The 13,672-nt window shown below is 39.0% G+C and overlaps 1 protein-coding gene across 1 annotated transcript; it reads left to right on the forward strand.

The window, feature by feature from the left end:
- The first annotated feature begins 670 nt into the window (after nucleotides 1-670).
- swap70a (switching B cell complex subunit SWAP70a) lies at nucleotides 671-12,889 on the forward strand. Its single transcript, XM_051380383.1, has 12 exons — nucleotides 671-902; nucleotides 2,483-2,623; nucleotides 4,220-4,393; nucleotides 4,977-5,204; nucleotides 6,604-6,750; nucleotides 7,010-7,118; nucleotides 7,255-7,436; nucleotides 8,403-8,510; nucleotides 9,071-9,237; nucleotides 9,997-10,195; nucleotides 11,139-11,235; nucleotides 11,662-12,889. The coding sequence occupies exons 1-12, from the start codon at nucleotides 807-809 to the stop codon at nucleotides 11,778-11,780; spliced, it is 1,767 nt and encodes a 588-aa protein (XP_051236343.1). The 5' UTR covers nucleotides 671-806; the 3' UTR covers nucleotides 11,781-12,889.
- The last annotated feature ends 783 nt before the right edge of the window (nucleotides 12,890-13,672 follow it).

Raw genomic sequence — 13,672 nt, forward strand, 5'->3', positions numbered from 1 at the left:
TTCAGGGATGTAAATTCATGACCAAATTAGCAGAATTCTAGTTTACATAAAAGTTTATTTCAGGATCATGCATTTCCTCAGACTCTATTTAAAACAAAATGGCTTCATATTTCCATGAGAATAGACTGAGTGGTGTGTTTGACACATTTACAACATAATGGACAAATTAGAGGAGAATGATAGGGCATGTTTAAGCTTTTGACGACACAAACAAACAAACAAACATACATACATACTAACACTTGGTAGAGTATAGTATGAAGATAGGAATCTTTCTTTACTGTCTGTATGAAGAAACTGGATAAATAAAGTGTTCAAAAAAGAAAATGCAAGGTCCTGAAAACCTCTTATAAAAAGAGGAATCCATCTAATTGGTCGCATATCAATGAATGTATTTAATAACTGTGAACGAACATCAACTTAATTGATCTATTAAGTGTTAATGAATCCCAGAAAGTCACATAACTTTGATCATTTGTGAGTGTTGAGCAACAGGAACTCACGACACATCCTCCATTAAACCATCATGAGTCATGTATTAGTTAAGCATTAGTTAAGTATTAGTTAAGTATTAGTTAAGTGTCTGATCGTGAAGCGTTAGCAGGATGACGTGCAGTGGTGGTACTGAGGAGGAAGCAGTCCGACCCTGGCTGGAGGATGACAGTGAAACGTTATGTGGCGCTATCATCACACTTGCTTCGTGTCTGAGAGGCGGACAGTTAAAAACCACACAGACATTAAACTGACTCACAACAGACGGACAGGCAGACAGACCTGCTGCTCGCTTGGTGCTACAGAGAGACACAATGTGGCTTCGAGAGGAGCTTTTGAAGTCCATATGGCACGCATTCACAGCCCTGGACGTGGATCAACGTGGAAAAGTTTCCAAGTCTCAGTTAAAGGTGCGTTTCGGTTCTGTTTTTTTTCTTCTCTTTGTTCACAAGTTCAGACGCCATCAAGGACGAACACACTCAAACTAACTGTGTACTTCATTAACGTTAGACATTGATGATAAATATACAACTAAACTCTGTTTTACTGGGTAACTCTTAGCAGTGGTGGAAAGTATTTTTACTCATGTTGTTCTTTATGTTATGCTACTGGTACTCAAGTAGCCTGCTGTACTTAAGTACTGCATTTGAAGTACTTTACTCCACTACATCTCAGAGGCAAATATTGTACTTTTTACTCCACTACATTTGTCTGACTACTTTAGTTACTAGTTACTTTTCAGAGGACAATTTTGAATGTGCAGTGAAAACCATATAAATCCAAATATTGGTGAATTTGAGTGTGAATGTTTCTGATAAACTGAAGGATTAAATTCTCTACGATTAAATAAACTTTTTTTTAATAAAACTTTCTTGGATAAGCAGCTGAAAACGAGGGTTTGTTTTTATTGTAAAAACCTATAGACATTAATGAGCTTATAGAATATGAAGCATTGCTGTAGAATAAACTACCCAACAGTATATAAAGTAGTTAAAATGAGCTCAGCCTTAAACATCTACAGCAGTAAAATACAACATACACATGATAATAATGCACATAATGCAGCAGTAATATTGATACAAATTCCAAAAACAAAATGTATATAATAGTAAAACACTGACAGGAACTATTTAACTGCACAGTTCAGTTACTTTTGATACTTTAAGTACATTTTGCCGATAATATCTACATACTTTTTCTTTATATATGAGGACATTTTCTGCAACATACGTGAATAAGTGTAACTCAAGATACTGGCATCTCTGTAGTACATAGTAAAATATACATTATATAGATATCCCTTGACAACTGTAAATAAAAGCACCAATACAACAATATAAAATAACTACTTTACTAGTAAAAGTAATCAAAACCCGTACTTAATGCTCATTGTAGGGAGTTTAAAAAAGTTTAATCTACTCAAAGAAAGAAATTCAAAAACATGTTACAGGCTGTTTTACTGAAGCAAAGGCCAGAGAGTGGTGGTGTTTTGCTATATGACAGCCTGAGCCTGAGTTTGTTTGCCTGCTGGGTTTGATGTCTATGTGCCCAGCCTGACAAAGACTTCAAGGATCCTGAAGGGTTTTTCATCTCTCACATATGCTCTCACAACACTGCAGAGTTGGCAGGAAAACTCTCCTCTAAAGCATATTTTTATATGTATATGTATTTGTGGTCCACCATCTACTGTATCTACCAGCATACTTTGGACTGGTAAGTGGAGGTTATTAGAATTTATTCTCAGTCCTTGTTGATGTGAAGCTACAGTGCTTGTAAATTTGAAAACACTCCCCGATTAATCTGAGTAGAAAGAACTTTTAGTTTGTGAAAGTTCGCCCTCGAGAACAGAAGTAACACTTGAGCAGTGATGCTTGTAAATGTCAACGATGCATGTGTGGTAGTAAAATCGGAACTATATTTATTTATATTCATTTTGCAGTGATGTGTAACGGTATGCATCTTGTACTCATGTCACATTGTGGTTCTTTAGGTGCTGTCTCACAACCTGTGCACAGTGATGAAGATCCCTCATGACCCCGTGGCCCTTGAAGAGCATTTCAAGGATGATGATAAAGGACCTCTGTCCAACCAGGGCTACATGCCTTACCTCAACAAGTTTATTCTCGACAAGGTGGGGATGAAGATGTTGAAATAGTTTCTAGGAGAATGGGACAGTTTTTAATCCAGTCAACACACTATTATTTGCCAAAATGATGACTGGGGCTCGATATCGTTTGACATTTTAAAATTCTACATGATACCTGAGGTTCTATACTTTTCCCCCACAGTATCTTTATTCTACCTTCACTATGGATGTAGGTGCACAGCAATACAGTGTTCTAAACACACTTCTAATCAGTTAAAGACATACATTTCCCCTTGAGGTCCTAAGATGTGATTCCATTACCAAAACAAAGGAAGCAACATTAAATGTCATCTAGTCACAAGCAGCTGAACAAGGGCTTTGCATGAATAACTATGCTAGTAAACATGATTACAAATCTCAATTTCACTGTTTCTGTACTTCTTTTATATACACTGATCAGCCATAACATTATGAGCACTGACAGGTGAAGCGAATAACACTTATTATCTGGTTATCATGGGATATGTCAGTGGATGGGATATATTAGGCAGCAAGTGAACATTTTGTCCTCAAAGTTGATGTGTTAGAAGCAGGAAAAATGGGCAGCGTGAGGATTTGAGCGACTTTGACAAGGGCCAAATTGTGATGGCTAGACGACTGGGTCAGAGCATCTCCAAACCTGCAGCTGTTGTGGGGTGTTCCCAATCTGCAGTCATCAGTACCTATCAAAAGTGGTCCAAGGATGGATAAAAGGTGAAACGGAGACAGGGTCATTGATGCACGTGGGGAGTGAAGGCTGGCCCGTGTGGTCTGATCCAACAGACGAGCTACTGTAGCTCAAACTGCTGAAAAAGTGAATGCTGGTTCTGATAGAAAGGTGTGAGAACACACAGTGCATCACAGTTTGTTGAGTATGGGGCTGCAGAACATTATGACCACCAGGGTGTCCAAGTGGTCATAATGTCTGATCGGTGTATATAAAGGGTTTTACGGACACATTTGATTATGTATTAAGAAGTAATGAGGTACAATACCTAACCTAGTTTTACTGAATGCCACCTAACTAGACAGTTACACAAACAATAAAAATAGAAAAAAAACACACTTCTGCTCTGTTCCTGACTGTATGACACAAATTAGGATGACTAATCACGACCTGGTTTGGTCTGTTTGAGAGGAAATGGTTACAACCACTTCTCTGTTGTGCCCTGTGTAACAGTCTATTTAGTCTAATTTATTAGTAGTCTAATAAATGTAGATGAATCCGTAGATACAATTGGTTCCTTATACACTCTTTGCAAAAAGGGGAATTCTTGTCTTTGATAGAGTTTTTGCTTAGCGAGCACAGCGCAATACGCCGCAAACACATCTGCTGAAGTGTAACATGTCAGTTAGTAAACTGCTTGAGTTTCACTCTTTGTGCTTGGAAGCTGTTTTCTTGCCTTTCTCTTGAAGGCTCTGACTTGAATAAAAATGAGGCATTTAATTACATCAGGTTTGTACCTCACATCCTGCAGACTCGGGGTTTTGAAAGGAGACAAACACCAGTCTCCTGCTTAGCATTTGTAAACACATTGTGCTCACTGGTGCTGACCAGTTTGACTTTGACTCTGATTGAATGCTGCTTTTTTTCATTCCCAGGTACAGCAAGAGTTTGATGTACTGGAGTTTAACAAGATGTGCTGGACTCTGTGTTACACGAAAAACATCAGCACTAAACAGCTACTCATCTCAGATGATGATGCTTTCAAAGTCTGGTGCATTTTCAACTTTCTGTCAGAAGACAAATACCCACTAGTCATCATTACTGAAGAGGTGAGGAAGATCTTTGTTTTCTGTTTTCTTTTCTTTTTAGGATTGATACCAATTTTAGAGGGGAGAAATTCACACATTACTGATATGACGGTTGATATAGTGAATTTTTGAGCTGAAAATAGACCTTCTCTGTGTAGATTGTGCAGTGATTTAACACTGATATCACAATGCAGATATACTCAGAAGGCTGCTTCTTTAAACAAATAACTTTATTAAAGAATATTAAATATATACATTGTCAACCAATTCTAGTTGACATTGCTGAGAGATGCTTCCTCTCTCTTACTCTGTGCTGCTTGCCACAGTATTTTAAGTCGCAGTGCAATCTGCAGCATACACTTATATACACCAAAGAGACACCGGTATATTACCGCAAGCATTTATTTCTGCATTATATACTAGAAAAATCTGTTTACATAACAGCACTTATCGGATAACATATACGCAAACACAGAGAGGCTCCCGATGTATCTGCAACAGGCTAATATTGGCCGACTGATATTTCATTCAGACTCTACTTGCAAGTAAACAATCGAACAAAGAGGAGACACATCCCCCCCCCCTTGTCTGTTCATCTCCTTAGATTGAGTACTTCCTGCGAAAGCTCATCGAGGCCATGGGGAGCGGATGGAGTGAGGAGAAGTTTGCAGATTACAAGCTGCAGCTTAACACAAAGAAAAACTGCCTGACTGTCTGGGAGCTGATTGAACTGCTGGGGATGGGTTACTTTACAAAGGGCATGAACCGCCAGACCCTGTCCATGGGCATCAACGAGGTCTACCAGGAACTCATACTGGATGTGCTGAAGCAGGTTAGACAGGACATGGATCTCCCTATAAACTAAATGTGATTATCAGCAGGATTAGTGCATTGATAACACACACATTTATATATATATTCTTTTGTTAGACTGCCATTATTATGAAGTGTATAATAATACTATATAATTTATTATTTTACAATAATATATATACACTACAACCACTATATAACAGTGATGGGGATCATTCACATATTCATATTATTGATCAGAATGTAAACACAGTCAGCACCTTAATGCATAAATACGCACATTATTGAAAAAAGATTGATTCTACTGAAACTATTCAACTCTAATGCTGGAAGTTAATATGCATTATTTTACATATATTACATGTTGGTTTACAAATGAATCAATTATTTGCTCAATATTAGTGATCTAAGTAACATAACGTGTTATGTGTAATATTAGTGCTGTCAGTTTAAGGCGTTATTAACGGCGTTAACGCAAACCCATTTTAACGGCGTCAATTTGTTTATCGCGAGATTAACGCCTAGCACACTTTGTAGTTTTTTTCACATGCTGTTGCAACAACTAGTAACGTTAGAAAAACTACAACACCACACCGGATCTAGCTAGACCGGAAACAAAACAACAGGCACGCCGCACACACTTGTTTAAGAGTAGTAGACGTTACGTTTTGAGTGGATGGCGAGCGCGAGATGCCGTAATGGATGGATTCCTTGTTGTGTGAAAATGTCAACAGGCTTGTCTGTTTGAGTAACTGGCTCAAAGCAAAGAAGTAGTAGGCGTACCTTTTATTGGTAACAGTTACTGTTCATTCTTTCTGAAACAAGAGGCTGGGTTGAGCCTCTGGTGAATAAAGAGCAGTAGCCTGACTGCTATGTTCAAAGCAAACTTGAGAAAAGTATTTAGCCATGGTTTAACTGCACTATAGGCTGAGTCCTAGTTTACCTTACACGTGCACTGTGTAATTTTATTTTGTATCACCTTGTTTTGATCCCTTAGAAAGGGCTGTTGAAGGGGCTGTTTGTGTGACAAAGTATTTTTTCACCCTTTTATTGATGGACAGTGTTACATTGTGTGAGAGATTATTTGCTGCAAGTGAGAATGTTAGTGTGAAATTGAACACTACAGTATATGCCAATGTTGTTTTCAATAACAAAGCAAGCCAATCCACTTTTCCATGCTGATAAGAGCATTAAAATGAGAAACAATAATGGGACAAAAAGAAATCAAGGGACATTTAGAATAGATAAAAATGTGCGATTAATTGCGATTAATTGCGAGTTAACTATGACATTAATGCGATTAATCACGATTAAATATTTTAATCGTTTGACAGCACTATTTAATATATCACATTGATTATGGTAGAATAACTAGGTGACTCAAATGTCCTTATTTATGTCCATACTGTGCTTTGTAGGAATACATGATGAAAAAGGGCCACAAAAGGAAGAACTGGACCGAACGCTGGTTTGTCCTTCGACCCAACTCACTGTCGTACTACATCTGTGAGGATCTTGTGGAGAAGAAAGGGGACATCATTCTGGACCGATACTGCTGTGTGGAGGTTAACTGTATAGCTGTTTTGTTTGCGTGTTATCTATTTATAGCATATAATATGTAATATGTATAAGGAATACTGTTGGGCCGTATTGACTAAATCATTTTGTTATTATGAGTAAATTCATTTCCTACATTTCTTGAATGATCTAATTTAGTTCAGAAATAGAATCAGCAGCGTCTCTTTGAGTTTTTATGAACCCACATGGTTTTGTACATTTAGTATGATGTGACTGAGAGTGCCATTATGTTTTTCTCTCCTTCAGTCTCTGCCAGATAAAGAAGGGAAGAAATGCCTGTTCATTATCAAGTGCACTGATAAAAGCTTTGAGATCAGCGCATCAGATAAAAAGAAAAAGCAGGAATGGATTCAAGGTATTCAGTAGTCATTTTCCACCGCTATGCCTCATCATAAAGACTCTCATCACAAACCTCTTTATTTTATTATCAATCTAATGTCACATTGTTGTTGATCAGTGAGTAATTCCCCTCTCGCTCCATCTCGCGGCAGCTATTCAAACATGCATCCAGCTGCTGAGGTTGGGGCTGCCGTCTCCTCACCGCGAGGCCCGGCTGAGGCGCCGGGAGCTCCGGCAGAGGCAGCAGGCGGAGGAGGACAACCTAGCAGAGAGGATGAAGCAGCTCCAGGTTGCCAATGAGAACAAACAGAGACAGCTGGAGGCTATGAGGAAGGTACTGTTTCATGCTCAGCTAACTCAATGTCACACACAGGAGTCCTTGTCCCGTCATGTTGCCTTCAGTACACACTTTTGTCTCATGCATATTATGGCAGGGTGGCTTTATACTATACAAATTGTTTAACTTTAACGTTAAATTATTATCCCCTGTAGGTTATTATGAAAAATAAATCATAATAAATAAATGTAAATCTCTTCAGATGACAACACATACTGCAAAATATCATCTTTCTTTTATTTTCAATAGTAGAGATCAACATTTAAGCTTCTTGTCTTTTCAAAGATGTTTGAGATAATCCTGAAGATGTTCTAAAACACTGATGTATCTCATTAATGATGCAAGAGTTGGTGTAACTACATTACCAGTAAGAAAATGTCCATTTTTGTCCACTTCTCTATATTTTTTACATACTCCAACTTTAAATAACACCCATTGGATTTTAAAAAACACATGATGCAGCAGAACATTCACAGTGAAAAGGGAAGCAAAACTTGCTATGCAAACGATTGAATATATCAGTCAGGGACACCTGCATGATGTTAACAGCCCAGTGTCTGAACTCAATTGTTTCAGAGCTACTGCGGATTATTGATGGCTTCTCACTTCTCTTTTTACCCCGCCAGATGGCTTTTTTTCAAACAGCACAAACTCATGTCCACTAACTCCTTATGTGGAAAGTCACATTACAGTTTTCAGTATTTTAATCTTTTCCTTAATACACCCTGGTGTCACTAGGTAGAATATTATATAAGAAACTACAAAGACAGAGAAGTTGCTCTTGAATATTATTCTTAATTATTTGGCCTAGAAATGCATACTGAACCACAGAATCCTCCTTAACTGATCTAAGGTTCTTTATTAAGACTTGTTTGCCTTCAAAGGATTTCCCCTTGTAGCCTGGTGTGGTCTCCAGTCAAGCAGAAGAGAAGTGATAGCTCTTTCCTCTTTTGTGCTTTACAGAAAATGGAAGAAGCTGCAGCTAGAGCAGCAATAGAGGAGCACAGGAGGAAGAAGACTCAGGTAGACCTGCAGGATCGCTACAGACTGGACCTGGAGAGAGAGAAAATGGTAACCATTGTGCCTGAGTCTGCCTTCCACCACCCCCTTTCCTCCTTTGTGGATTTGTGCAATCGTGTGGGCTTGAAGTGTGACATGGCATATGTGGTGACACATGGTCTTGTCAAAGGTTCAGAACAAAAAACTAATGAGTCTAGTAGACTAAGACTGTCTTTTTATTCTATTTGTATTGTCTGATTAAGTCACAGGCACCCATCTGTGGCTCCGTCCTTCCAGGAAACACAAGATAAAAAAGGATATATCCCAAGATAATGAGTCATCTTTTGTCTGAATGTCAGATGTACAGACCTCTAATATATCGCCTTACTTCAGTGACTAAACAGAGAAAGGCCTTTGTTTGAGATAAAAAGTGAGATTGCATCATTGCAGCAACACAAAGGTAGCTGTAAATGAAGCTTAAATACAGCAAATGTCACAAATAGAGTATGAAATCAGAAGATTTACATTTTATGTGTAGATCAGTTGGGTAGATGGGTTCAATAGCCTGTTGTGTGAGAGTGTGCGACATTATATATGTGTGTGTGTGTGGGCATGTGTATGGATTCATTCAGGTGCGTCAGCAGATGGAGGAGCAGGTGGCTCAGAAGTCCAGTGAACTGGAGCAGTACCTGCAGCGTGTCCGGGAGCTGGAAGACATGTACCACCTGCTGGAGGAGGCCTTAGAGGACGAGAGGCAGGCCAAGCAGGATGAGGAGTCCATGCGCAAGCTGCAGGGCAGGTCTCAAATACACACATACACACGTACTGGACAGTATGTGGATAAATACATGGAATAAATACAGTAATATGAAGACCTATATGATGTAATACAAACCAGTTTAACAAATCTGCAGTATTTATTAAGATGTCGATATTTACTTTTTGATCACAGTGTGGTTGTTTGGTCCATGCTGGACTTGAACCGGCCACCCTCCAGTTTCCCACAGTTCACATTAAACAGGGTTGTCTTGTGGCAAGCACAGCTCCGGAAACGCCTGCAGGAATAGGAAGTGAGAGGAATAATGAAATAAGCTGAGACATGGTCAAACTGCTGCGTGTTCTGAAGAAAAGGACGATTTTAAATCAGATTTTATAACTACTGTTTCTTCTCCTTTCAAATGTTAAATAAACACCACCAGCATTTCTTTTTATGTTAAAATAGAAATAAAAGTAGTGAACCCTAACAATACGATACAGTACATTGAAGCACAGTACAGTGGCCCAGCTGTGTGAAATACCCTCACAGCAGACAGTGTCTGCATTTTCTCCTCGTCTTAGTGTGGGATTCCTGCCATAATCCAAAGACATGCAGGGCAGATTTACTGGAGCCTGAATTTGTCTAAAGTGAAAGTGATTGTCCGTGCTCAGCCTGTTTGAACTTACAAAGTGTGTAGAATTTGTGTTCTGACTCCAGCTTTTTATCTTTTTATGTTGCTGAACAGGAATTAAGTGGGTAAAATAGACAACTCAAGCATCATTGCTGTGTTTTCTATCACAGGCTGCTGGAGGAGGAGGCAACAAAGAGGGCCGAGCTGGAGCAGATCCACCTGCAGCAGCAGAGGGCGCTGTCTCAGACTGTGGCTGAGAAGCAGGAGCTGGTGGCCGAACAGCAGGCCAAGGAAAGAGACCTGCAGGCAGCCATGCTTCAGCTGGAAAGACTGGAGACGGAGCGGCAAGGAGCACTGGAGCAGTACGAGGTCAGCTCACACATGTGGAGGCTTACATTGATCTAGACTTTATCCAGGAATCTACAGTGAGCATGGAAATTGTCTCTCGGCATCAGAAATTGATTTATTACTTTTTTCTATTTAGTAGAAGGTTCTGTTCTTGTATCTGGTAAAAAAACACCTCTAAGTGTGTTTTTTTCATTGTATAATGTTTCACATTTACTTTAAACCACTGGTTCCCAACCTGGGCATCCCAAAGCTTTGCAGGGGGTCATGAGGCCTTCCTGATTTTAAAGGATGTAAGAAAACCAAATAAAATTGTTATTTTCAGAGTTTAGATTATTATTTAAACTCTAAAAATCTCACAGGATAAGGGCATGATGAAGACCTGAACACTAGCAATATTCATATCCTTGTCCTGCATTCGGAAAGTATGCAGTTAAAGACAAACCAAAGCGCTAATAGAAGAATAGCCAAGCATCAGGGAAAAGGAACCACTGCATTTGTCAAATAGAAGCCTATTAAGTATAAATGGTTATTAACACTGAGAGGAAATACATTATACAGACAGAATTGTATAAAGAATTACTAAAAACTCACCTCTGATGCAGTAGTCACAGCAAGTAATCTGCTTAAGTTCACAGGTTCAAAATTCAGGGTTCATGTTACAGTTTAGTTTATCAGTCGTTCTTTAAAGTCATTGTTATAGATTCAATATAATATGATGAAATATCCATAAAATATGTCACTGTCAGTCAGGAGTGCTTTACTCAATGATAGAAAAGGGGTCCCTTAAGTAAAGGGTTTGGAAACCACGGCTTTAAACCATCAACATCATGACTCATCAACTTAGAGACACAGTTGGTCACATCAGCAGCTGCTCCTCCTGCTGGCTGAACTGCTTCAACTCTGAATGTCCTTTATCCATAAGTCCATCTATCTCTTTCCCTTACTTTGTCTTTGTCTTACACAGGAGGTGTCCAAGAAGCTTGAACGAGCAGCAAACAAAACAAAGACTTGGAAGGACAAGGTGGCCAAACATGAGGGGCTGGTGCGTCTCATCCAGCCAGGTAGGGAAACTGATTGTTCTTCATTAGTAGTGGCTGGTTAATTACTGAATTATCATTACACAGATGTATTTGAGATTGAGCATCTAAGAACTTTGTGCATTGTGTTTATTGAAATAGGGGTTCATGATGTCTTTCTGCAAGATTTTGACAATGTAATTTCCCACAATTTGAATTAAGGATTTATTTACAAAAAAAACTTTTATACTAAAAGTTGCAGCAAGGTACACAATATGGTCAAAGGTATGTGTTGTGTATTTATGACCTCTTAGTTCCAGTTAAATGTCTCATTTCCAGGTGATTATACACTAATGTTACACACCTTTAAGAACCAGTACACCAAAATACGTTGAATACATTAATTATTTTGTCTGTAAATGCATCTTGTTAAAAAGGTATTCCTCCCTTCTCTTTAACTTGGTACTTCAGGTCATAAAGGACCTCAGAGGATCACTAACTGGGGTCCGGCCTCATTCACCGACACTGAGCTGGAGCTGAGGAAGAAGTCGTGGCAGGAGAAGAAGAACCAAGGGGATCAGGCTCAGTGAACACAGTGATGAAGAAGACTGTAATTAACTTTGGAGCCCGAACTGTCACATTCGATGTCTGAGGAGGTTTGATAACAGGAACTTACTGAGCCACGTTATAGCAGTCAAGAAGAACCGTTTCACCTATTTGATTTCAGTTAGTTTTAAAGAACGGCTGATGCATTTCATCATTTCCTGCTGTAACAAAAAATTATATTCAAGCAGGAAAAGTTCATTCTTGACTTTGGAAGAATTAGTGTGACAAAGTAATCTTGAGTCAAGGTCCACTTACTAGCTATTGCTGTACTCATCGTCTTCATTATCTGATGCAGTTTGCTCACTCTGTGACAACTAAGCAAACTTCACTGCAGAAAACCATTAGATGCAATTGAAAGCTTAAAAAAACCCAGTGAGTGGACCTTTAGTTAAGATTATTTAATTAGTTTTCTCATTTAGTTTTTATTTTCTTCAGTTGTTTTTTCGTTTGTAATTTTAATCCTTTCTGATTTGGAGGGCTGATTTTTAATTTAACTCCATTAACTACTGTTTTTCATGTTTTTGTGTTTTGACACAAATAATGCAAATCAGCCCTTTATTGAGAGAGAATAACAGTACATACATTTCCCACTCTAGTTGAATATTACATCAGTTACAGACACAACTGAAAATAAAACACCACTTGTTTTTTATGAAAGCGGATGCTGTTTTCATGTCAGTGCTCCCGACATCTCAGAGCTTGAGGAGAGGCTGTTTACAAAGAAAGAAGGCTTCCCCTTTTCTTTTTTCTTATTGGGTGTTTAGACCTTGCTGTCATCATGACAAAGAGCGTCCAGCAGGTGTCACCATATGAGCAGGATCCTCAGTAAGTTATAAACTGGTGCTACAGGCGCGTGTGGCAGCTTCTGACAACAAACCCCCTCATAATACTGACAGACACAGTCTTCCTTTGTTGAAGTACAAGAAAAACACTGACATGGAGGACATTTTTAAGATGTTTAAGATGCAGAGTGGGTTCAAATCCGACCTGTGGCCCCTTGCTGCGTGTCATCCCCTCTCTCTGACCCCCTTTCCTGTCTATCTTCAGATGTCTCTATAATAAAGACAATAAAAGCCCAAAAAATATACTTCAATTCATAACTCAGTTTTCATTAGTGTATAATCACCTGAAAATAGTAATCATTGTGTTTCTGTCACATTAGAATGAGCCAATCATATCAAGGGTCGCCTTTTATGGAGTCATGTTTCTACAGTAGCCCAGAAGACAAACACTGGCTCTAGATAGGGGCGTCTGCAATTTTTGTGCCTTTTTCCAGACATGGTGTTTTTGCCTTTGTGCTTGGAAGGTGAGGGTGAAGCAAGCGAATTGCAATATGCAACTACACCGCTAAATGCCACTTAATCCTACAGACTGGTCCTTTAAATACACTTTCTTTGTCAATATCATTATAAAATTCAGTGTTTTCACTAATGATGTATGTGTTGTACAATATGACTTCATTGTTCCAGTAATCTCATACCAAAGATGAATCACGCTTGATGCACGTGACGTGCAGCAGCGAGGCCTCAGGTTTGCTGCGTTTCTGTCAAAACAAATCAGTTAGTGCAACAAAGGACCACTGTTTTCGCACGTACAGCTCACCTTTGTCTTCCCCACCCTCATGTTTCAGTGAAAAAGAGACAACAGTGCACGAACATTGTAACTGGGTGTAACTATCAGTTGTGGATGCTTGTTTGTCTCGTGTCTGCCAGCCAGCCCGCACAATGAATAAGAGGTCTATAAAACCTCTCCAGCCACCTTAATTTGTCCTTCAAGAGAGGAGCTGGAAGGAAAAGAGACAGTTCATCTTGAGTTCAGAGTTGTCAGAGCAGGAGATGAGATAAGAGCGGGCATTCATACACTGATCTAACAGTCA

Source organism: Dicentrarchus labrax, unplaced genomic scaffold, assembly GCF_905237075.1.
Source record: "Dicentrarchus labrax unplaced genomic scaffold, dlabrax2021, whole genome shotgun sequence".
Lineage (NCBI taxonomy): Eukaryota > Metazoa > Chordata > Actinopteri > Moronidae > Dicentrarchus > Dicentrarchus labrax.

Excerpts from the sequence above, each read along its gene's own strand:
- swap70a (XM_051380383.1), top strand. The coding sequence starts at position 807 with ATGTGGCTTCGAGAGGAGCTTTTGAAGTCCATATGGCACGCATTCACA. Across the intron at positions 903-2,482 it reads TTTCCAAGTCTCAGTTAAAG|GTGCTGTCTCACAACCTGTG; the intron begins GTGCGTTTCGGT and ends GTGGTTCTTTAG. Across the intron at positions 8,511-9,070 it reads ACCTGGAGAGAGAGAAAATG|GTGCGTCAGCAGATGGAGGA; the intron begins GTAACCATTGTG and ends GGATTCATTCAG.